The sequence below is a fragment of the Rhinopithecus bieti genome, unplaced genomic scaffold (assembly GCF_001698545.2).
Source record: "Rhinopithecus bieti isolate Rb0 unplaced genomic scaffold, ASM169854v2 scaffold_7684, whole genome shotgun sequence".
Taxonomy (NCBI): domain Eukaryota; kingdom Metazoa; phylum Chordata; class Mammalia; order Primates; family Cercopithecidae; genus Rhinopithecus; species Rhinopithecus bieti.
The window spans coordinates 3,844,069-3,870,056 of record NW_016806071.1 but is presented as its reverse complement, the minus strand read 5'-3'; the positions used below and the strand labels follow the sequence as shown (position 1 = coordinate 3,870,056).

Here is a 25,988-nt window from a genome sequence, read left to right as displayed (position 1 = left end):
TAATAAATATTTAAAAGATAAAAGATATATTTTATAATGAGAGGGGACTTCGTGAAGAATCTGTGATTAGGATGAAGAGAGTGTTAAATGGAAGAGGCAGAAAGAAAATCAATATCTGTGGAAAATGACTGCTAATAGATTCTAGGCTCTAATAGGGAAATCGCAAAGGAATAATGAGTGAGTGCCTTGCGTACTAAGCCAACATATTTTTCACCTCTAAGCTAGGACAATCCTTGTGAAATATAAACATTACACCGTGTCTCAGTCTATTTTTGCTGCTATAATGGAATACCACAGACTGGATAATATATAATGAACAGAAATGTATTTCCTATAGTTCTCATGGCTGCAAAGTCCAAGGTTGAGGGGTAGGCATCTGGTGAGGACCTTTTTGCTGCATCATCCCATGGCAGAAGGGCAAATGGGGTGGTGAAGAGAGAGAAAGAATGTGCATGTGCCTGAGGGCATGTGCACAAGGGAGGCCGAACTTGTCCTTTCATAACAAACCCACTCCCAGGATAACAGCATGAATCCAGTCACCTCTCATGAGGCTTTACCTCCTAGCACCAAGTTTCCAACACATACTTTTTCAGGGATATATTCAAACCATAGCATGCCATTGATAGAATTAGAGGAATGCTGTCATGCACCTTACATTGTGGAGGGAAAGCATCTCTTTCTTTAATTCCCTATTCTCCTCCTTATTCACCAAAGCTAGATAAAGAGATGAAAAAAAAATTTTTTCTCTTTGACAAATTATCTGTTGAATTTTGTATGAAGTATCTCTTACATTGTATCCTAGAATTCCAGAATCAAGAGGAGTAGTAAAGAGGCAATGGTGAATTTGGGGATCTGATCCCCCTAAAGTTCCTGACACTGTATCCTTGATTCTGCAATGGTTGCCAGAAAAAATTTAAAGTTATCTAAATCTCACTCTAAAATCATTGAAAGTCCCCCCAAAAATCATATATTTGGCTGATCAATATATGTATATTTACATTAGAATAATAATAGTTACGATTTTTTGAGAATACAGTGTTGCTGGTCCTGTTAGTCATTTTATAGATTTCCTTTCATTTATTCTTTATAACACATCTGGAATTTAATTTAGTTTCTCCTTCCATTTTACATGGACATTGAGGCTCAGAGAAGTAACTTACCCCAAATCCCACAATAGTGAATAATCAAACTAGCATTCAAACCCGTATCTCTGGGACTCCAAAATCTGCAATTTATTTTTCAAAATGCCGTACTGCTACATTGATGTGACAATTCTTTTGTTTTTATAGATCTGGCCCAGCAGCTTAATTGTGCAGCCAGACCTGGGTAATCCTGGAGCAAGGGTACTACCCCTAAATTCCTGAATGTACTACCTTAAATGTAAAATATAGATGATAATGTTTAGGTGAACATGACTTTCAACCACAAAGCTTCTCTGAGTTTAATGGGGAGGTATTCCCTTCACTTGTGGTTCCTACTGTCAGGATACCTATCTGCTAAAATCAAGGATGCAAAGACCCATAACCATTATAAGAATGAACTCTCGTTTTCAAGAAAAGTAAGCATTAATTTCTCTGATGGAGATTGCTTCATTTGTTGTTATTGCTTTCAAAGGTATCAAAGGAAGCTCATACGTGGCAAGTGAACACATTTGTTGTTCCATCATTGAGCAGCTCTTGTCAGGAAGTCCTTTTGCAGTTCTAAACTGAGGAAAATGTCTCCTTAATGAAGGGTTATGTTTGTTACTGTTTCATTCACAAAAGTATTTTGAATTATAAAATGGCTTGGCCAGTCACGGTGGCTCACACCTGTAATCCCAACATGTTGGGAGGCCAAGGCGGGTGGATCACTTGAGGTCAGGAGTTTGAGACCAGCCTGGCCAATATGGTGAAACCCCATCTCTACTAAAAATACAAAAATCAGCTGGGCGTGGTGGTGTGTGCCTATAGTCCCAGCTACTCGGGAGGCTGAGGCAGGAGAATTGTTTGAACCCGGGAAGCAGAGGTTGCAGTGAGCTGAGATTGCACCACTGTACTCCAGAGTAGGTGACAGAGCAAGACTCTCTCTCCAGAAAAAAAAAAAGAGAGAAACCTACTTAATGTGAATTTAAATAAGCCCTAAATTACAGAGCTATGTTTCATATTTCTCTCAAAAAATTATAAACAATAAATCCTGTCCAGGCACAGTAGCTCACTCCTGTAGTCCCAGCACTTTGGGAGGCCAAGGTGGATAGATCATTTGAAGTCAGGAATTTGAGACCAGCCTGGCCAACATGGTGAAACCCTGTTTCTACTAAAAATACGAAAAAAATTAGCTGAGCATGGTGGTGCATGTTTGTAACCGTAGCTATTCAGGAAGCTCAGGTGAGAGGACTGCTTGAACCTGGGAGGCAGATGCTGCATTGAGCCAAGATCACACCACTGCACTCCAGCCTGGGTGACAGAGGAAGACCCCATCTAAAAACAAACAAACAAACAAAACAAACTTGTCTGTGGTACCATCTTCATAAATCCTCATCTTCCCTTAATGTCTTATAACTGTACTTATTACCATAATTCATTATGTTCATGAGTTGACTTTCTTCACCCAGTGAAATTATAAGCTTGGTGACAGCAGCTTCCTAATCTGAACATTTCTTTTCTTTTTCTTTTTTGAGACAGAGTCTCACTCTATTGCTTAGGCTGGAGTGCAGTGGCACAATCTTGGCTCACTGCAACCTCTACCTCCCAGGTTCAAGCGATTCTCCTGCCTCAGCCTCCTGAGTAGCTGGGATTACAGGTGCACATCACCACACCCGATTAATTTTTGTATTTTTAGTAGAGACGGGGTTTTACCATGTTGGTCAGGCTGGTCTGGAACCCTGACCTCGTGATCCACCCTCCTCAGCCTCCCAAAGTGCTGGGATTACAGGTGTGAGCCACCGCTCCTGGCCTTGAATATTTCTTTATGACCTTTGAGGCGATATTCTTGAGACCTCTAAAGCAATTCATACAGTAAAGCTATACAATTTAACCAAGGAAGGCATCAATATTTTTGGCTTTTATCTAGACAAACTTCAACAGTGTGATAATGTAACTTAGTTTATGCTCTTTAGAAGCCCTGATAAAATTGGAAACCAAATTTTCATTTAATAAATGCCATGTATTTAAAATCAGCTTTTAAATGTAAGTTTTTCATAGTGAAAGATTGGGAATTACTGTTTGGTAGTGTCCATCCAGCCCAGTGTTGCATAATAATGTGTATTAAAAACATGATTAATTGGCCGCGCACGGTGGCTCATGCCTGTAATCCCAGCACTTTGGGAGGCTGAGCCGGGTGGATCACGAGGTCAGGAGATCGAGACCATCCTGGCTAACACAATGAAACCCTGTCTCTGCTAAAAATACAAAAAAATTAGCCGGGCATGGTGGCGGGCGCCTGTAGTCCCAGCTACTCGGGAGACTGAGGCAGGAGAATGGGGTAAACCCAGGAGGCGGAGCTTGCAGTGAGCCAAGATTGTGCCACTGCATTCCTGCCTGGACGACAGCCAGACTCCATCTCCAAAAAAAAAAAAAAAAAAGAAAAGAAAATATGATTAATTTATTGATACAAAGTAACGAACTTTTTTGTTTTTAGGGAATGTGGTGAGCAACTTGGGACATTCCTTCTTCAGTCAAAGTTTCCTTGGCAGTAAAGAACATGGTGGATTCTTATATGTGACATCTACCTACCAGTCACTGCAAGACCTAGTACTCCCAACCCCACCTTACTTGTTTGGGATTCTTATCCAGAAATGGGAAACTCCTTGGGCTAAAGTATTTCCTATCCGTCTGATGTTGAGACTTGGAGCTGAATATCGACGTAAGTAATAAAACACATTTTCAAAGCCACATGACCAAGGCATGATGACTAAATAATGCCTGAAATATTCAGAGCCCTCTGTTTGGTGATATAATTCAGCAGAAATAGTATTTTGAAATAGCTAAACTAAATTTGGCCAGTGTCTGCGCATATTGGGCGTAATGGGAAGCACTGAAAATAACGAATGAGGAAGTTGATTATGTATACCTTGTAAACTTACTGCTTTTATAGTTCATTGATAAAAAACATGATCATCTTTAGAAAAATGAATTTGAACTTTATTTTTTGTAGTATCTGTATATGATGAGCATATTCTTTGTCACTTGGTTGGAAAACAGTTATGATCAATTATATTTTACTTAACATACTGGAAGCTAGTGAAATGAAAACCACTCTCCGTTGGTAAGGAATATGCTACAGAAGAAGAGCTTCCTTGCCCATGGCTTTAGCAATGCAACTAAGATGTGATTTTTAAAAAGACATTAATGGTTAAATGCAAGCTTGATTTTAAATTTTATAGTTCCATCTAATTAAAAGTGCCCCGTGCTAGGAATCAGACCACTTGAGTAAGATTCTCAACTCTGCCTCTTATAAGCTCCGTAACTTTGGGCAGGTCACTCAAGTTCTCTGATTGTGTTTCTTTTGTAAACTGGAAATAATAATGGTTGCTTTTTATTTTATATTGGATTGTTAATAGGATCCAATGAGAGAATAAATGAAACATTATTTTATAAACCATAAAACTGTGTTCTCAGCAAGTCAATTTCATTCTTTCACCAATTATTTATTAATTCAGTAAGAATTTAATAAAGGCCTCCCATATATCCTGAATCCTGGGAATTCTGAAATAGCTAAGACGTGATTATATGCTCTTGGGAACTTTTATAAGGAATACATACAGAAATCATGATTATAGCAGTATATTGTGTTAAAACCTGTGCTCAAAGTTAAGTTCATTGGGAGCTCCAAGACGGGCTCTAACTTGACCAGGAATGAAGGAGTAGTTGGACCTTCAGTTTTCTTGAACCAGAGTGCCTCTGGATGAACTCTGAAGGCTGTATATGAATCAGCTAAATGAATCAGGGAAAGGGAAAGATTGTGTGCAGAAGAACAACATATGTATCTTCCTGTTTTATACAGATGTTTCAAACCATAAAGTTCAAGAGATGAGCCAGCCTGTGATTTGCCTCTCCTAAGGAGGATCCTGGTTAGGAGTATAGAAGAATGAACTCTTGGCTGAGTGCAGTGGCTCATGCCTCTAATTCCAGCACTTTTGAGAGGCAGCTGAGGCGGGCAGATCATTTGAGGTCAAGAGTTTGAGACCAGCCTGGCCAACATGGTGAATACCATCTCTACTGAAAATACAAAAAAAATTAGCTGGGCCTGGTGGCACATGCCTGTAATTCCAGCTACTGGGGAGGCCAAGGCAGGAGAATCGCTTGAACCCTCTTACGGCAGGAGATCATGCCACTGCACTCCAGCCCTCCAGCCTAGACGACAGAGTGAGACTCTGTCTCAAAAAAAGAAAAAAAAAAAAAAAAAGAGTGAACTCTTAAATGTGTTGGGAAAAAAAAAAGTGAACTCTTAAACTTACTGAGCACAGAGGAATCAGGAGATATTTTTTTCCTGGATTGTATCAATTCAGTTTGAAGAAGATTGCTCCCTAACCTTGTGGGGGGAGACAGGGTCTCATTCTGTCACCAAGGCTGGAGTGCTGTGGCACAGTCATGGCTCACTGTAGGCTCGACCTCCTGGGCTCAAGCCATCCTTCTACCTCTCAGCCTCCCAAGTAGGTGGGACTGCAGGTGCATGCTACCACACCCAGCTAAATTTTTTGTTTGTTTTTTGTAGAGACAGGGTCTCCCTAGGTTGCACAGGCTAGTCTCAAACTCCTAGGCTCAGGTGATCCTTCTGCCTCAGCCTCCCAAAGTGTTGGGATTACAAGCATGAGCCACTATGCCTGGCTATTGTGTGCCATTTTTGAAATATTTACGTCAAAAGGCTTATTCTGGTTATCAGAAGACTTAATATGGCTTAGGATTTGTCTGCTACCATGCCAAGTAGTTTTTGAGCCCAAAATTTGATATGTTCTAATGAGCCATTACAATTATATTTTGAAAATTGTATTAGTCATGAAATCTCTTTTACCAAAGTTTTATGTTGCCAAACTTAAGTTTGATCGTTTCTCATTTCCATAGTTTATCCATGCCCACTATTCAGTGTCAGATTTCGGAAGCCATTGTTTGGAGAGACGGGGCATACCATCATGAATCTTCTTGCAGTAAGTCGGGAATTGTTTTTCCTTTGTCCTTACTGGAGTTTATATGGGAGAAAGAAGAAAGCAAGTTTATTATTTTCTTGGTAGCTGTGCCCAAGCTGCTTCAGGCAGGTAAAGATTTATGCTGAAGATAAAGAACAGTGTATATATATACACACATATATATATACACACACACATATACATATATACATATATACGTATATACATATATAAAAATATATACATATATATACACACACACACATATATATACTCTTTTGCAAACATGAAGTGAAATGGTACAGAATTCCAGTGCCTGATTATACACTTACTGTCTAACCTTGCAGAATTATTGTGAGGACTAGAAGTAATATATAAATAAAACACCTAGCATTCTGTCTTATTTTTATTTTAAGACTGGCATTCTATGAGTTTCTCTTGTGTCTATATAGGTTATTATCCAAGCAGAGATTGGTCAGAGATTGTACCCAGATACCCCAAGCCAGTAAGGCTACTACTGCTCTCTGCTGATGGATCTGAATATGGACTGGAATTTAAACTTCATTGTTTTCCTTTCTTCTGGGCTGTCTCGTGTCTCCTACACATATGCACAGGTTCTGACTCTGTTGGCCAAGCACATTGGTTGGCTTGAGTCCACTAAGTTCTCCACTGCATATATGCACAGACTAGGATCAATCCCGGATATCTGGATATTAAATAAACAGTTTATGAAGCTGCCTATGGTTGTCACATCTCCCAGAACTTACCCCAAACAGGTTTAGTGCACTCAAGCTAATCAATCTACTGGGCCTCCCTTTTTAGTAACCACTGAGATTACCACTTTGACAATGTTCCATAGCAAGTAAACTCCTTCAAGTAGCAAAGCTCATTTTTTTGTTTGTTTTGTTTTGTTTTATTTGACACAGAGTCTCACTCTGTCGCCCAAGTTGGAATGCAGTGGCGTGATCTCAGCTCATCGCAACCTCCACCTCCCAGCAATTCTCATGCCTCAGCCTCCCGAGTAGCTGGGACTATGGGAGCACACTACCACACCTAGCAAATTTTTGTATTTTTTATAGAGAGAGCATTTTGCCATGTTGGCCAGAATGATCTCAAACTCCTGGCCTCAGTGATTCACCCGCCTCAGCCTCCCAAAGTGCTGGTATTACAGGCGTGAGCCACTGCTCCTGGCTGCAAAGCTCATGGTTTTTGCAAACTACCTTGCCCTAGTTGAACTACCTAACTACCTAATGGGGCTAGGGGGCAGCCCCAGGCAAGAAGGTCACAGACTCAATTCAGAGTTCAGTAGTTTTCATGAAAAAAACACTTTTTTTTTTTTTTTTTGAGACAAAGTCTCTCTGTTGTACAGGTTGGAGTGCAGTGGCACAATCTTGGCTCACTGCAACCTCCACCTCCCAGGTTCAAGAGATTCTCCTGCCTCAGCCCTCAGAGCAACTGGGATTACAGGTGCCTGCCACCACGCCGGCTAATTTTTTGTATTTTTTCATAGAGATGGGGTTTTACCATGTTGGCCAGGCTGGTCTCAAACTCCTGACCTCAGGTGATCTGCCCACCTCAACCTCCCAAAGTGCTGGGATTACAGGCATGAGCCACCATGCCCAGCCAAAATGCTTCTTAATGTTGTATGCCTTTGATCGAATTCCAGAGCACTGAAATGGTTCTTTTAAACCACTTATACAGCTTTTGGTTGCTTTTGAGGAGTAGGTTTGGTGATTTCCTCATCTGTCATGCTTAAAAGCTATAGTTCCAGTTATCTTTTAAATTTTTTTTTTTTTTTTTTTTTTTTTTTTTTGGCGGTGGGGGATGGAATCTCGCACTGTCGCCTAGGCTGGAGTGCAGTGGCACAGTCTCGGCTCACTGCAACCTCCACCTCCTGGCTTCAAGCAATTCTTGTGCCTCAGCCTCCCCAGTAGCTGGAATTACAGGCACGAAACACCATGCACAGCTAATTTTTGTATTTTTAGTAGAGACGCATGTTGGCCAGGCTGGTCTCAAACTCATGGCCTCGAGTGATCCACCCACCTCAGCCTCCCGAAGTGCCTTTTGCCTATCTTTTAATTGGGTTGTCTTTTTGCTGTTAAGTTTGTTATATATTCTGAATATTAACTCCTTTTCAGATGTATGGTTTGCAGATATTTTCTCCCATTTCTGTAGGGTGTGTATTCACTCTGTTAATAGTTTCCTTTTCTATGCAAAATCTTTTTAGTTTGATGTAATTCCATTTGTTTATTTTTGCTTTTATTGCCTGTGCTTTTGGGATCTTATCTAAAAATTCCTTGCCTAGCCCAATATTGTGAAGCATTTGCCCTGTTTTCTTCTAATTGTTTCATAGTTTTGGGTTTTATATTTAAGACTTTAATCCATTTTTAGTTGATTTTTATATATGGGGAGAGGAGGGGATCTAGTTTCATTCTTCTGCATGTGGATATATCCACTTTTCCAAGTACTATTTATTGAAGAGAGTCCTTTCTGCAGTGTGTGTTCTTGGCACCTTTGTCGAAAATCAATTGGCTGTAGGTGTGCAAATTCATTTATGGGCCTTCTATTCTGTACAGTTGGTGTATGTATTTGTTTTGGCCACTACTATGCTGTTTTGGTTACTATAGTTTTGTAGTGTATTTGGTCAGGTAGTGTGATATCTCTAGCTTTGTTCTTTTTGCTCAGGACTGCTTTGGCCATTTGAGGCCTTTTGTGGTTTTATAAGAATTTTAAGGTTTTTTTTCCTGTTTCTGTGAAGAATGTCATTGGCATTTTGATAGAGATTGCATTAAATCTGTAGATTGCTTTGGGTAGTATGGCCATTTTCACAGTATTAATTCTTCCAGTCCATGAACATGAAATCTCTTTCCATTTAGTTGTATTCTCTTCAGTTTCCTTTGTTAGTGTTTTATAGGTTTCCTTGTAAAGATCTTTACCTCTTAACTGTGTTCCTAGGTATCTTATTTTTTTTATAGCTACTGTAAATGGAATTGTTTTCTTTGTTTTTTATTAGCATATAGAAACACTACTAATTTTACGTGTTGATTTTGTATCCTACAACTTTACTGAATTTGTTTATTAGCTCTAACAGGTTTTTGGTGGCATCTTGAGGGTTTTCTATGTATAAGGTCATATCATTTGCAAACAAGCACAATTTGACTGTCTCCTTTCCAATTTGGATGCCTTTTATTTCTTTCTCTTGCCTAATTGCTCTGTCTAGGACTATGTTGAATAGAAGTGATTAAAATGGGCATCTGTATCTTGTTCTTGATCTTTGAGGAAAAGATTTCCACTGTTCCCATTCAGTATGATGTTAGTTGTGGGTTTGTCACATATGGCCTTTATTATGCTAGGCTGCTTGTCCAGCTGGGCACAGCAGGCCAGCCAGCTGTGTGTTGGTTTCTCCACTGTACAGGTCTGCCTGTTCCCTGGGGCAGGGAGGTGCCATGTGAGTTCAGTGCCAGGGCTCCTTCATTCTGTTGGGCCTAGGATCTCAGCAGCTGAGGTGGTGATACAGCTACATGTATGTGTGATGGAGTGACAGTGGGGCTTCAGAGATGGAGAGATGCAGTGGCAATTGGCCCCCAGGCAGGATGAATTCTAGCAGAGGGTCCAGTTTCAAAATGGCACCATGCTATGACTGGGAATGGGGGTTGGGAGGTGTATGACATGGGCTCCAACTCTGGAGCAGTATAGTCCGGTGAACTGCAGGCAGCTACAAACTGGATTCAGAGTTTGTGAGGACTGCGGGACTCTCTTGTAGCAAGGAATGCAGGCGGCTGCAATGGTCATGGGGACCATGGCTCCCCAGCTTACCCTTTCCCCATTAGAAGTGGTCCTTCCTGACTCCAGGCCACTCCTTGCAGGGAGGCAGTGTGGCAGAGGCAGAAGGCTTTGCTCCCGTTTCTGTGGTGCTATCCCGGGCATCTGGTGTTCCACAGGAATTTCAGCACTCCTCCTAGTGCCTCCAGCATACTTCCACAGCCACTCCAGTTGAAATATAGTTTGTTTATTAGTTGTTTTGGTCCCTTTTGTTGAGTAGAGGGGAGCAAGAGCTAGGCAACTCCAGTCAACCCTCTTGCTGATGTCACTGTCTTTTAGAGAGAATAATAAGAAAAAAAAAATCTTGGCTGGGCGCAGTGGCTCATGCCTATAATCCCAGCACTTTGGGAGGCCGAGGCAGGCGGATCACGAGGTCAGGAGTTCAAGACCAGCCTGGCTGATATGGTGAAACCCCGTCTCTACTAAAAATATAAAAATTAGCCGGGCGTGGTGGCACGTGCCTGTAATGCCAGCTACTCAGGAGGCTGGGACAGGAGAATCACTTGAACCCAGGAGGCAGAGGTTGCAGTGAGCCAAGATCATGCTACTGCACTTCAGCCTGGGCAACAGAGTGAGACTCTGTTTCAAAAAAAGAAAAAAATCTTGTAGATTTACCCATCTAGTTGTCATTTCAGTGTTTTTCGTTCCTTTGTATAACTCTGTATTTTCATCTGGTATCATTTTCCTTCTGCCAAAATGATTGCCTATAATATTTCTTACAGTGTAGGTTTGCTGCTGATGAATTATTTTAACCTTTGTATTTCTAACAGCATCTTTAGTTGATCTTCATATTTGGAAGATACTTTTGGTAGATGGAGACGTCTAGGTTGAGTTTTGGTTTTTGTTTTTTGGTTTTTTTTTTTTTGAGACAGAGTCTCACTCTTGTACCCAGGTTGTAGTGCAGTGGCACAATCTTGGCTCACTGCAACTTCCACCTCCCGGGCTCAAGCAATGCTCCCACATCAGCCTCCCAAGTAGCTGGGATTACAGGCATGCACCACCATGCCCAGCTAATGTTTGTATTTTCAGTAGAGACAGCATTTCACTATGTTTCCCAGGCTGGTCTTGAACTCCTGACCTCAAGGGATCCTCCTGCCTTGGCCTACCAAAGTGCTGGGATTACAGATGTGAGCCACCGCGCTCAGCCTGATTTTTCTTCTTTGAGTATTTTTAAGATGTTGCTCCACTGTCTTCTGGTTTGCATTGTTTTCCCTCTCATCTTTGTTCCTTTCTCCATAACAATTTTTTCTTTTCTTGCTGTTGTTTTTCTTTTTCTTTCTTTTTTTGGAAATAGGGTCTCACTCTGTTGCCCAGGCTGGAGTGCAGTGGCACAATCATGGCTCACTGCACCCTTGACGTGCAGGGCTCAAGTGATCCCCCCAACCTTTGGCCTACCAAGTTGCTGGGACTACAGGTGCATGCCACTATGCCCAGCTAATTTTGTTTATTTTTTATACAGACAGGGTCTCACTATGTTTCCCAGGCTGGTCTCCAACTCCTGGGCTCAAGCCATCCTTCTACCTCAGCCTCCCAAAGTATTGGGATTACATGCATGAGCCACTGTGCCTGACGTTCTCTGGGTAGTTTTAAAAGCTTTTTAAAATCACAGGTTTGAAGCAAATTGATTATAATGTGCTATAGTGTAGTTTTCATGTTCCCCATACTTGGGGTTCATTGAGCTTTTTGAATCTATGGGTTTATAGTTTTCATCTGACATTTTTTCTGTTCATCCCTTTCTCTCCCTGAAGGAGATTACTCCGATTATATATATATATCAGGCTGCTTGAAATTGTTTCATGGCTTACTAATGTTCTTTTTGTTTCTTTTTCAGTCTTTTTTCTCTCTGTTTTCATTTAGAATGGGTTTTATTGCTGTGCTCTCAATTTCACTAATCTTTTATTTTGGAGTGTTTAAGCTGCTGTTAGTTCCATCAATCTTTTAAACAATCTCAAATACTGTAATTTTCATCTCTAGAAGTTATACTTCTAAGATTGGGTCTTTTAAGATCTTTTATGTCTCTGCTTAGCATCTTGTACATGTAGAATACAATATAATAACTATTTGTAATGCCTTTGGTAATTCTAACATCTTGTATAAGTTCTGGCTCAGTTTCCTTGGATTGATTTTTTTACCTTATTTTGAGTTGTATTTTCCTGCTTCTTTGCATGTTTGGTATTTTTTTATTGGTTGCCAGACATTGCAGACATTGTGATTTTACCAGTTGGGTGCTGGATATCAATATTCTTGAGCTTGTTTTTTTGCAAGTAATGAAGTCAAGTTACTTAGAAATACCCTCCATCTCACATCATATTCTACATTTCAGTAAATGGTAGTTCCAGTCTTCTAGTAGCCCTGGCTATAAAATTTAGAATCATCTTTATCATTTGTTCACATTTCACATCCACGGTGGCAAATATTGTCAGATTTTCCTTTAAAATATGTCTAGAAACAGGCTGGCCACGGTGGCTCACACCTGTAATCCCAGCACTTTGGGAGGCCAAGGTAGGCAGATCACCTGAGGTCTGCAGTTTGAGACCAGCCTGGCCAACATAGCGAAACCCCATCTCTACTAAAAATACAAAAATTATCTGGGCCTGGTGGTGCATGCCTGTAATTCCAGCTACTCGGGAGGCTGAGGCAGGATAATTGCTTGAACCCGGGAGGCAGAGGATGCAGTGAGCCAAGATTGCACCACTGCACTCCAGCCTGGGTAACAGAGCGAGACTCTGTCTTAGGAAAAAAAATAAAATAAATAAAAATAAATAAATAAATTCTATCTCTATCTATCTATCTATCTATCTATCTATCTATCTATCTATCTATCTATCTATCTATCTATCTAGAAACTGACAACTTCTCATCACTTCCTAAACTGTTAACATCCTGGCCAGGTGCGATGGCTGACGCCTGTAATCCTAGCACTTTGAGAGGCTGTGGCGGTTGGATCACCTGAGGTTGGAGTTCAAGACCAGTCTGGCCAACGTGGTGAAACCTTGTCTCTTCTAAAAATATAAAAATTAGCTGGGCATGGTGGCGCACATCTGTAATCCCAGCTACTTGAGAGACTGAGGCATGAGAATTGCTTAAACCCTGGAGGCGGAAGTTGTACTGAGCCAAGATCGCGCCACTGCACTCCAGCTTGGGCAACAGAGTGAGACTCCATATCAAAAAAAAAAAAAACAAAAAACAAGAAAAAAACAACTAAGCTCTCACTATCTCCTACCTGGATTGTTTTTATTGTATTTATCTAAACTTTTCTTCTATTCTTCCTCCCTTACCGCCTATTCATTACAGAGAGGTCAGATCTGTTAAAACAGGTCAGAAGCCTAAAGGCAAAAGTCCTTGTGGTGACCTATAAGAACCTATGAAATCTAGCCATTTGCTATTACTTTGACCTTGATTCCAACACTCTTGCTCATTTTGTTTCACCAATACCAGATAGATAGTGTGTTAGTGTGTATGTGTTTCCTTATAGATATTCAATTGAGTGCCTAAGATGTTCCAGGCATTAAAGATATAGCAAGAACAAAACAACTGAGAATTTATACTGTCTTGGATCTTCACCTTAGAGGGAGGAGACAGATAGTTAACAAATAAATATTGAAAATGTTAAGTGCTGGTAAAGCAGGATAAACATTCAAAAAAATTTTTTTTTTTTGAGACGGAGTGTTGCTCTGTCGCCCAGGCTGGAGTGCAGTGGCATGATCTCCGCTCACTGCATGCTCCGCCTCCTGGGTTCACGCCATTCTCCTGCCTCAGCCTCCCGAGTAGCTGGGACCACAGGCACCCGCCACCATGCCTGGCTAATTTTTTTGTATTTTTAGTAGAGATGGGGTTTCGCCGTGTTAGCCAGGAGGGTCTTGATCTCCTGACCTCATGATCCACCCGCCTCAGCCTCCCAAAGTGCTGGGATTACAGGTGTGAGCCACTCCGCCCGGCCCAAAAATATTTTTTAATGTTGGTATACGAGGTATATGATAATGTTTGGTTTACTTATAAGAGTTTAAAGACTAACTGAAGAGCTAAAATATGTACAGTGGGGCTTCCATTATACATTTCCTTATTATTTAAATAAATAGGATCTTTCAATATTGACATTTTTTCCATTTGTGTTAATTTTATTACTATAAATTAAACCCTACCATTGATGAATTATTTTATTCTGCTTCAATCTGCTTTGGCGCAGGACTTCAGAAATTACCAGTATACCTTGCCAGTAGTTCAAGGTTTGGTGGTTGATATGGAAGTTCGGAAAACCAGCATCAAAATTCCCAGCAACAGATACAATGAGGTAAGATTTACCATGAAGGCTTATTTTTCATAGTTGAAAACATGAGTGAAGGTGAAAAAAAGCATGATTATGTGTAAGTTTTATTTATAATTAATTAACAATGAAGTCAGTTCATATTGTATGGCTTAGTTAATTTATGGGGAATTTCATTACAGAAAGACAAGATGTCTAATTTGTGACCTAGTTGTTCATTGGATGTGTCATTTTACCTTTTGATGTTATGATAATTAGTGTTAGATTTGCATTTAGGTCATGAAATTAGCCTCGTATCTATAATATTAGTGATGAGATTTTAAAAATGTCCCCCCTCCTACTATAAATATTTATTTATTTATTGAGATGGAGTCTTGCTCTGTCGCCCAGGCTGGAGTGCAATGGTGCGATCTTGGCTCACTGCAACCTCCGCCTCCTGGGTTCAAGCGATTCTCCTGCCTCACTCAGCCTCCCAAGTAGCTGAGATTACAGGTGCCCACCACCACGGCCGGCTGAGTTTTTGTATTTTTAGTACAAACGGGGTTTCACCATGTTCACCAGGCCAGACTTGAACTCCTGACCTCAAGTGATCCACCTCGTTCAGCCTTCCAGAGTGCTGGGATTATAGGCGTGAGCCACTGTGCCTGGCCAATATTTATTATTTTTAACTGTTGTTAATATTTAAACACAGCTTAGTGTAAGTCCCAAAATGGCTTTAAATAAGGTTCCAAAAGGAAATGATTCATTTTGAATTAAGCTATATTTTGTAACTAAAGTGAAATTGTGCATACTATACACACATTAACAGAATTATATAAATATTCTTTGCCTATTTGCACGTGAAGTCTTTCTTGAATTTAAATATTTTTTAAAATCAGTTGTAAAATGTCTAATGATAATTATTGGACTTTTAAAAGAGATTTTATTTTAAACTTAGTTTGGTATAATAATGATTAAAATTTGTTTTATTAGGGTGGGTGATAATTCCACTTCTTTCTTAGATTTCTTTCACTTTTTTTTTTGGAGACACAGTCTCACCCTGTCACCCAAGTTGGAGTGCAGTGGCGCAGTCTCGGCTCACCGCAACCTCCACCTCCCAGGTTCAAGCGATTCTCCTGCCTCAGCCTCCCAAGTAGGTGGGATTATAGGCACCTGCCACCATGCCTGGCTAATTTTTGTATTTTTAGTAGAGACGAGGTTTTACCATGTTAGCTAGACTAGTCTCGAACTCCTGATCTCAGGTGATCCACCCGCCTCAGCCTCCCAAAGTGCTGGGATTACAGGCATGAGCCACTGCGCCCAGCCAGGTTTCTTTGTATAAAATAATTTTTCCTTCCTTTTCTTTTTTGTTTTTTTTTCCTTTTTCCTTTCCTTTTTTCTTCATTTAGTCACTAAATCATTTATGCATTGAATATACATTATGTACTTGGTATGCACATAGAATCACACAGATGTTTTATTGGATTTGTGAGCTCAGTTCTCAGCATTATTATGAGAACGACCTCTGTGAAGAAAGCTTTTACCCATGACTTTCCATGTGATTTTTTTTTAAGGATATTAGAAAATAGTAGCTAGAATATGTGCTTACTTTTTTCTGGGATACAACTAGCAGTCTTCAGCATTTAGATAATCCTGCCTTGGAATATCAAGGAGTAATAGATAAGACTAGGTAGAGTCAAATCTTTAAAGTGAACTATTTGTAGTTCACAGATCTTGCTCTGTTGCCCAGGCTGGAGTGTAGTAGTGCAATCTTTCATGGCCTAAAGAGTTTTAAAAGAGATTGTGCTTTGAAAACCTATTTTATTTCTCAAATTTGAAATATTATTATCTATTTCACAAACATTTATTAAATATATTCTGTGATTTGAAATATAAAGATGAGAGTAAGAACATTAGGCCTTCTGGCCAAGCGGGGTGGCTCACGCCTGTAATCCCAGCACTTTGGGAGGCCACGGCGGGTGGATCACCTGAGGTCAGGAGTTTGAGACCAGCCTGGCCAACATGGTGAAACCCCATGTCTACTAAAAATACAAAAATTATCTGGGCGCCTGTAATCCCAGATACTTGGGAGGCTGAGACAGGAGAATTGCTTGAACACAGGAGGCAGAGGTTGCAGTGAGCTAAGATCCCACCATTGGACTCCAGCCTGGGTGACAAGTGCAAAACTCTGTCTCCAAAAAAAAAAAAAAAAAAGAGAGAGAACATTATGCCTGCTTTCTGAGAGTTTGCTTTCCAGTAAAATGATGGCATCAGTGGCCTGTCTGGAGTGGCTGCTGCCATCATGCTGGCTGCAGCAGGGAGTTGCTGCCAGGGCTGCATACTCCGTGGAGCCTGTAGGAGCCAGGGACAAGTGGGAGCCCCACCCCTTCCGAGTTGGTGGGGTGGGACCTCCTGAGGTGCAGCCCCCCCAAGTTATGGCTGCAGACTTGGGCCTTCTGCTCCATGGAGCAGGTAGGAGCCCCACCCTTCCAGGTGCAGCTGTAGCTACCCAAGTTGTGGCTACGGACCCAGGCATCCTTGCACTCTTGGGTGCCTGGGAAGGCCCCCCTGCCTCACAGGCCTGGAAATGCCTGTTCCTACTGTCTGGCTTTTCCCTACTGTCAGCACTCTCTCCAATCTCAAAGCAAAGTTGGGGCAGTGCTGACACACCAGTGCCCTGCCACCTTGGCCCCCTCCAGATTTTGGGCACTGACAAGCATAGGAGGGAAGCTGATGGGGGGATGTGTGCAGCTCGATGATGGCCTGCAGATACCCCATGGAACCTACAGCTTGGGTACCATGAATAGCAGGAGGCAAACACGTTCCTGAGCAGAAGGGGGCAGGTCCCCAGTGAAGGCCCAGGAAGGGCCTGAAGGCTAGGGGTCCAGGCCACCAGTCCCATGGACAGTAGCAGGAACTTGTGGTGCCTTTTCTCGGCCTGCCCATGGCCACCCATGGACCAGTTGGCACATGCTTCCCCTCCTCTGAAGCCTATAAAAGCCCTGGGGTCAGCCAGAGCTGACCAGAAGCCGGGTTGACCAACTGCAGAGAGGAGCTACCCACTCCAGGGTCTCCTCCCTGCTGAGACCTGCAGACGTTGAGATGACCAGCTGTAGAAAAGGAACTGTTCACTCCAGGGCCACCTCTCTGCTGAGAGCTGAATATTGAATGTGACGACCTGCCTGTAGAGAGGAGCCACCCACTCTAGGGCCTCCTCTGAGCTATTATGTCACTCATAAAGCTCCTCTTCACTTTGCTCACCCTCCACTTGTCTGCATACCTCATTCTTCTGGATGCAGGACAAGAACTCGGGACCTGCTGAATGGCAGGGCTGAAAGAGCTGTGACACAAACAAGGCTGAAACATGCCCCTTGCTTGCCACATTGCAAGTGAAGAGGACAGAAGAGCTGCAGCCCCTTGGGGAGTCCAAACTTGGGAGCTCACTGAGCCAGGGCTGTGACTCCCTCTTTGGGGCCCTGTGGTTGCTGAAGTCTCCAAGCTTCCAAATGCCACCACGTTCCCTGGTGGCAGCTGTGGAAGCTGCTTGCGGTGCACCTGGTCCAGCCATGGCCTGGCAGAGAGCCAGGGCCTGAGCCGGCGCCTGGAGCTACCTGCCTCACTGCAGCAGCCAGCATGCCTGACTGTGCAGTGGCTGGAACCCACACTTGCTTTCTCACACACCCCTTGCTGCTCTTTGCCTGGCTCATGCTTGGCAGACATGGGATCCAGGCTGGTAGTGTAAGCCTAGCACAGACTGCCAGGCTGAGTGGCCGGAACAAGCACAGCAGGCCTGAGCAAAACTCGGGCAAAGGCACCACTGGCCACAGAGCTTTCCAGCCAGAAAAGCAACACTCCAAGGATCCTGTAACAGTTAGATGATCAGATGTCATTCCCAAGCAAATAACATATTGCTATCCTTGATGTTTGTGAGGTAGCGCTGTGTGTTTAGAAATTTTATTTGTTTGTACAAGTATATCTGTAAAAGCTATGAGGCCCTCATAGTTTATTTCTTTTTTTTTTTTTTGAGACAGAGTCCTGCTCTGTCATCCAGGCTGGAGTACAGTGGCACAGTCTTGGCTCACTGCAACCTGCGCCTCCACTGTTCAAGCAATTCTCCCACCTCAGCCTCCTGAGTAGCTGAGACTACAGGCACACACCACCACACCCAGCTAATATTTGTATTTTTAATAGAGATGAGATTTCATCCTGTTGGCCAGGCTGGTTTCAGACTCCTAACTGCAGGTGATCTACCCACCTTGGCCTCCCAAAGTGCTAGAATTACAGGCGTGAGCCACTACGTGCAGCCCCCGTAGTTATTTCAGTACTGACTGGACACATTCACAACAGCTCCTATTCATATAACCTGTTTTTATCTGAACTCTGCTGCCTAAATTTATGGTGTGCAGGTTCAGAATCCTTTGTTCTAAAAGAGTAACTGTATTTCTTGTCATTTATTAGATTTTGTTTTATGGATTATGTATCAGGTCTTTTTCTTACCTGATTTAGCAAACTGAATTTTCTTTCTAATTAAATTTTTATTTTAACTCAACATAATTTTATCTTCCACAATCCCATACAGTTAAATTGTGTTGTGTCTAATCATTCCACTTCATAGTTGAAAAAGTAATTTCTTTTTTCTTTTCTTTTTGGAAACAGGGTCTCCCTGTGTCACCCAGGCTAAGTTTGTGTCACCCGGTGGCACAATCATGGATCACTGCCATCTCAACCTCCTGGGCTCAAATGATCCTCCCACTTCAGCTTCCTAAGTAGCTGGGACTACAGGCACATACCACCACACCCAGCTAATTTTTGTATTTTTTTGTTTTGTAGAGAGAGGGTTTCCCCGTGTTGTCTAGGCTGATCCTGAACTCCTGGGCTCAAGTGATACTCCCACCTTGGCTTCCCTAAGTGCTGGAATTACAGGCATCACTATACCCAGCCATAATTTTCTTGTACATTTTATTTAATCACAGTATTCTTCTTTTCCTCTCATTCATTTTTTTTCCATTTATACTCATAGTCTTCCTTATTACTGCCCATATTGTGTGCTCTTTTGCTTCATGGCTTTTGCAGAGCTGGTTCCTTATTGATTCATACTTCCCCTACTCTTCACCTGCCTAACCCCCACTCATTATTCAGGTGTCACCATAAATGACATTTTTTCAAATATACTTTCACTCCCAACTGGGGTAACTCTCTCTATTATATGCATTCCTAGAATTCTATGCATACTATTTGTAATAATCAGTACATTTGTAATTCCTTGTTGTGTGTCTATTTTCTCTACTATATTGTGAGTTTCTTGAGGGACTATGTCTATCTTATATACCACAGGTATCATTAGCAAACACCCTGGTATGGAGTGGGTGAGCAAGAAATATCTGTTGGATGAAGACATGAAACGGAACTAATATAGTTAAAACAATATGAAAACAAGTGGTGAAATTTATTGCAAGTATACTAAAGGTACAGAGAAAGCAGATCTCTAGAAGATGAACAGAATAGACATGAATGTCTCTTAATTTCTTATTGACCCTGAATCCTTAACAGAGCAACACATTGCATGTAGGAGATATTCATAAATGTTCATCAAATAACTAGATGAATGAAAGATTTGAAATTGATAATGAATGATACCTAGGCACTAGAAAGAAAAGGGCAGACGGGGCATGGTGGCTCACGCTCGTAATCCCAGTACTTTGGGAGGCCAAGGTGGGCAGATTGCTTGAGCCTAGGATTTCAAGATCAGCCTGGGCGACATGGCAAGACCTCATTTCTACAAAAATACAAAAAATTAGCCAGGCATGGTAGCGTATGCCCTGTAGTCCCAGCTACTTGGGAGGCTAAGGTGGGAGGATCACCTGAGCCCAGGAAGTCGAGACTGCAGTGAGCTGAGATTTCTCTACTGCACTCCAGCTTTGGTGACAGAGTGAGACCCTGTCTCAAAAAAAAAAAAAAAAGGGCAGAAAAGACCTTAAGTGAAAAGGGGGATGGATACCTGCCTACACGAAGGAAGGGAAGGAGCATATCTCATAGGGAAATGGGGGACAAAAAACTGCCTAGCAAAGAGGGGGTTAAAGCAGACTGATGGCTTTGTGGGATGTGAGGTTGTACTAAGACTGCTGGCTTCAAAATCCACTCAGATGAATTTAGATTTTAATATGATAATTTGTAAAGAGCTTTTATAGATTCTTAAGCAGGAAAAGTGACTTAATGAAAGCAGGATTTTGGAAAACTGAGTTTGGTGGCTATATGGAAAATGAGGAGGGAGGGAGGAACTAAGCATAGACTTTAAGCTTAGAAAGCTAGAAGATAGTACTTCTGACAGCATGGAAATTTTAATAAATAAGCATTGTATATAAAATTTCTAATCTATTTTGTCAAGGCCATTAAAGATCCTTGTTGGTTAAGGTCACCTGGCTTACATATATATGTATTTTTTGAGACAGAGTCTTGCTCTTGCTCTGTTGCCCAACTGGAGTGCAGTGTGGCGTGATCTCGGCTCACTGCAACCTCTGCATCCCAGGCTCAGGTAATACTCCCAGCTCAGCCTCCTGAGTAGCTGGGACTACAAGCACACACCTTCATGTCTGGCCAAATTTTCTGTTAGTAGAGATGGGATTTCCCCATGTTGCCCAGGCTGGTCTTGAACTCCTGGGCTCAAGCGATCTGCTCACCTCAGCCTTCCAAAGTGCTCGGATTGCACCACCACACCAGGCCTCATGTTCTTACAATGAGATTATTTTCACCATTGTATTAACTAATAATAAATAAATATTATTTAGTATGTATCAGGCACTGTTCTAAGCATATATGTATCTTTATATTAACTCTGTGACATGAGTATGCTAAGTACCTTTTTACAGATGAGGAAATTAAGATACAGAGAACTTAGCTGGATGCCATAGTGTTATGTGTATAGTCCTAGGTACAGGTTGAGGTGGGAGGATCACTTGAACCCAGGAGTCTGAGGCCAGCCTAGGCAACATAGCAAGACCCCATCTCTTAAAGAAGCAAAAAAGACACAGAGAACTTAAGTAACTTGCCCATGATCATACAGCTAGCAAATGGTAGAGCTGCCATCAAACCCAGGCATTCTGATTCTCATGTCCCTACTCTTAACCACTGCACTGTAGACTTTAGTTTAAATAATTACCAATTTAGGCCGGGCGCGGTGGCTCAAGCCTGTAATCCCAGCACTTTGGGAGGCCGAGACGGGTGGATCACGAGGTCAGGAGATTGAGACCATCCTGGCTAACACAGTGAAACCCCGTCTCTACTAAAAAATACAAAATCTAGCCGGGCGAGGTGGTGGGCGCCTGTAGGCCCAGCTACTCGGGAGGCTGAGGCAGGAGAATGGCGTAAACCCGGGAGGCAGAGCTTGCAGTGAGCTGAGATCCGGCCACTGCACTCCTGCCCGGGCGACAGAGCGAGACTCCGTCTCAAAAAAAAAAAAAAAAAAAAAAATTACCAATTTAGTTTTAGGGCTGATAAGTTAAAAGTGATTGTATGTGTGGTTCTATTCACATTTTGTATGTAAGCAGATCACTGGCATAGCTAGTACATGCACTTAAATACTGAAGTCTCATGGAACAGTAAAACTAAAATTACCTCTGGGGCATTTCCTAATATGTGACTAGTTTTTTGTTGTTGTCATCATTGTTTTCTCTTTTGAGACAGGGTCTTGCTGTGTTGCCCAGGCTGGAGTGCAGTGGTGCTATCGTAGCTCACTGGTAGCCTCCACCTCCTGGGATCAAGGGATTCTCCCACTTCAGCCCCTGAAGAAGCTAGGACTACAGGTGTGCACCACTACACGCAGCTAATTTTTATATGTTTTTGTAGAGATGAGATCTTACTATGTTGCCCAGGTTGGTCTTGAACTCCTGAGCTCAAGCAGTCTTCCTACCTTGGCCTCCTCAAAGTGCTGAGATTACGAGCATGAGCCACCATACTCAGCCATGACTGTTTTTTAATGTTTGTTTAAGATTGGAAAAATGATGAGCCATAGTAAAAGAAAAAGATATGTTAGAATCAAATAGATATTAGATTGGTTTTTTTTTTTTTTTTTTTTGAAACGGAGTTTCACTCTTGTCACCCAGGCTGGAGTGCAGTGGTGCAATCTTGGCTCACTGCAACCTTCACCTCCTGGGTTCAAGCGATTCTCCTGCCTCAGCCTCCTGAGTAGCTGGGATTACAAGCGTGCACTACCACGCCCAGCTAATTTTTGTATTTTTGGTAGAGACAGGGTTTCACCATGTTGGCCAGGCTGGTCTCCAACTGCTGACCTTAGGTGATCTGCCTGCCTCAGCCTCCCAAAGTGCAGGGATTATAGGCATGAGCCACCGCGCCCTGCCGGATTGATGTTTAGTTACTAGCTGTATTACCTTAGTGGGTTAATCTCTCTTCTGCAATATGGGTATGCTCATATTATGAATTTTTGTGACATTTCAATCACGTGTCAAATAACTAGTGTTGTATATTAGCCTGGTATACTATAATTGTACATACATTGTATGCTATTGTTGTCTTCATTTTTATCATTTAGATTAATTGTTCATATGGTTAATTTTTATTTTTATTTATTTATTTATTTTTGAGATGGAGTCTCACTCCATCGCCCAGACTGGAGTGCAATGGTATAATCTTGGCTCAGTGCAACTTTCGCCTCCTGGATTCAAGCAATTCTCCTGCCTCGGCCTCCTGAGTAGCTGAAATTACAGGTGCACGCCACCATGCCCAGCTAATTTTTGTATCTTTAGTAGAGACGGGGTTTTGCTGTGTTGGCCAGGCTGGTCTCGAACTCCTGACCTTAGGTGATCCGTCCGCATCAGCCTCCCAAAGAGCTGGGATTACAGACGTGAGCCACCACGTCGGGCTTCATTTGGTTAACTTTTATTGAACTTGTGTTATAAACTTCTCATTTTCATGTGGTTGTAGGATATATCTAACTTCCCAATATAGCGAAATTCCCTTAGGAAATACATAGCATCTGGATAAATCTACAAGAAGGTTTAACCAGAGTGATGAAGACTCAAAAAATCATTCAAAAATATATAGATTGAATCTGACCGTAAGTATTTAATATAAGGAAAAGAAGACTATAAAGGAATAGCACAGCATCCACCATTAATATGTGTAGGCTCTATTACACTTTGAGACTTATGAGGTTATTTGGTTATAGGATATACTTAACCCTAAGGTTCCCATAGGGATATAGAACATGAACCATAGCTTGATAGTAGTATAGTGTCAGGCGTTTGTTACCTTTGACAGTCTTTGCAACAGCCCATGTAGCATCTGACATAGCTAATTGGGAGCATCTTTTTGGGCCTTCCTCCAGCCCCAGATAACTGCTCAAATGACAAGATTCACATCAGGCAGGTGTAAGAGCTGTCCTGGCTTAGAAGTCTTATTCCTGACAGCAACGAATATCTCTTGTAACAACTTCATAGGCATAGATTCCAGGGTGTCTCTAGGGGACTTGCTCTGTTACAAGAGTGACTGTTCAAGTAAGACCAAAGTTATGACTGTCTATCAGGGGTTTATGGTTCTCCCTGTTCAAGTATAATTTATTATCTTTCACTTTTGCCCATGTTGGAATAATAGGGATTGATTGTATGGATTGAATTGTGTCCCTGTAAAGTTCATGTATTGAAGTTGTAACCTCCCAGTACCTCAGAATATGACTTTATTTGGAGAGAGGGTTTTACAAAGGTAATCAAGTTTAAATGAGGTCATTAGAGCAGGCCGAAATCCAATATGACTGGTGTCCTTATAAGAAGGGGGAATATGGAAACAGACACACATATAGGGAAGATGATGTGAAGAGACATAGGGAGAAGATGGCCAACTACAAGCCAAGGATAAAGGCCTGGAAACAGATCCTTCCATCACAGCCCTCAGACGGAAACAGAACTATCTCTGCTGATGTTGATTTTGGACTTGATTTTGGACTTCTAGCCTCCAGAAATGTAAGACAATGCATCTCTGTTGTTTAAACCATCCAGCTTGTACTTTGATATAGCTGTGCAAGCATGCTATCACACCAGTCCACCTTAAACAACTAAATATCAAGACAAAGTATGTTAAAAACAAAAGATAAATGGGCAGAGAAGGTGAGACTTCTGCTTACCCTATCTTACTGCCTGCAGTTTTCAGGCCATAGTGCAGGTAGGGGAAACCCAAACTGACTTAGAGGTCTCCCTGACTTGAGGAGACAGAGTTGAGAATATAGAGAGCCCATGATGGTTAGAATTTGCAGGACCAATTGCCAGAAATTTTTTTAAAATTCAGGAGATCTGGAAAGATTTCTGGAGTCTTAGCTGATTACTTACTTGTCAGTGTGTCTATACGAGGAAAGCACTGGAAAGAAATGGGTAGAACAATTCTCATAGGGTCAGGAATAGTTTGTATTCTTACCAGCCAGAGTGACAAAGGTTCTTGTACTACATGGGCCACATTATGTCTAATGACTCAAATTATGTACAGATTCAAGCTGCTTTGATCCTACCTGATAAGCTTTAAAGAAAGCTTGAAAAGGATGAAAGAATGGGCACATTAAGGAGAGCTATGGAAGATACAAAAAAGACCCAAATCAAGCTTTAAGAAATGAAGGTCACAACGGGATGAAAAGTATTTTGGATGAAATTAAATGCAGATTAGACAGTGCTGAAGAAAAAAACTCGTGATCATGAAAACATAACAGAAATGATCCAAAATGAAACACAAAGAGAGAAGATTTAAAAATTAAATGAACAGCACATCATCAAGTTGTGGAAATGTCAAACAGCCAAATTCTGTAATTGAAGTACCCAAAGGAGAGAAAAGGTGGTGGACCTAAAAAATATTTGAAGAAACAATGGTTAAAAAATTTCCAAATTTAATGAAAACTATAAACTTACAGATCCAAGAAGCTCAATGAATCCCAATTGCAAGAAACAGGATAAAAACTACATTAAGAAATGTTACGATCATAATGAAATTGTATAAAAATTCACATAAAGAGAAGAACCTTAAAAGCAGCTTGAGGGAAGAAATCTTCCTTATATACTTAGGTATTTTGCAAATATAAGAATGACAGCACATTTCTCATGAAAACAATGCAAGTTGCAAGAGAGTGCAGCAAAATCTTTAAAATGCTGCAAAAACAAAAAAACAAAAAACCAAAAACCTGTCATCCTATATTTTATACCCAGTGCAAATATGTTTTAAAAATGAAGGTAGGCTGGGTGCAGTGACTCACACCCATAATCCCAGCACTTTGGAAGGCCAAGGTGGGCAGATCACTTGAGGCCAAGAGTTCGAGACCAAACTGGCCAACATGGTGCACCCCCGTCTCTACTAAAAATACAAAAGTAGGCCAGGCACTGTGGCTCACGCCTGTAGTCCCAGCAGTTTGTGAGGCCGAGGTGGGTGGATCGCCTGAGCTCAGGAGTTCCATACCACCTAGGGCAACATGGTAAAACCCGTTCTCTACTAAAAATACAAAAAAATTAACCAGGTGTGGTGGTGCGCATCTCTAGTCCCAGCTACTTGGGAGGCTGAGGCAGGAGAATCACTTGAGGCAAAGGTTGTAGTGAGCCGAGATTGCACCACTGCACTCCAGCTTGGAGTACAGAGTGAGACCTGGCCTCAAAAGAAAAAAAAAAAAAGCAAAAACTAGCCAGGCGTGGTGGTGGGTGCCTGTAGTCCCAGCTACTCAGGAGGCTGAGGCACGAGAATTGCTTGAATCTGGGAGGCAGAGGTTGCAGTGAGCTGAGATTGTGACACTGAGGCAAAGCGTTTTCTTTCTTTTTTTTTTTTTTTTTGAGACGGAGGTTCACT

The 25,988-nt window shown here is 41.7% G+C and overlaps 1 protein-coding gene across 1 annotated transcript in view; it reads left to right on the top strand.

Moving 5' to 3' along the window:
• ZFYVE9 (zinc finger FYVE-type containing 9) overlaps positions 1 to 25,988 on the top strand; it is a 203,943-nt gene that overhangs the window by 142,245 nt on the left and 35,710 nt on the right. The window contains exons 10-12 of the mRNA XM_017874503.1: positions 3,616 to 3,840; positions 6,039 to 6,121; positions 14,109 to 14,213. Coding sequence (XP_017729992.1) covers positions 3,616 to 3,840; positions 6,039 to 6,121; positions 14,109 to 14,213 — 413 coding nt within the window. The remainder of the gene's footprint in view (positions 1 to 3,615; positions 3,841 to 6,038; positions 6,122 to 14,108; positions 14,214 to 25,988) is intronic.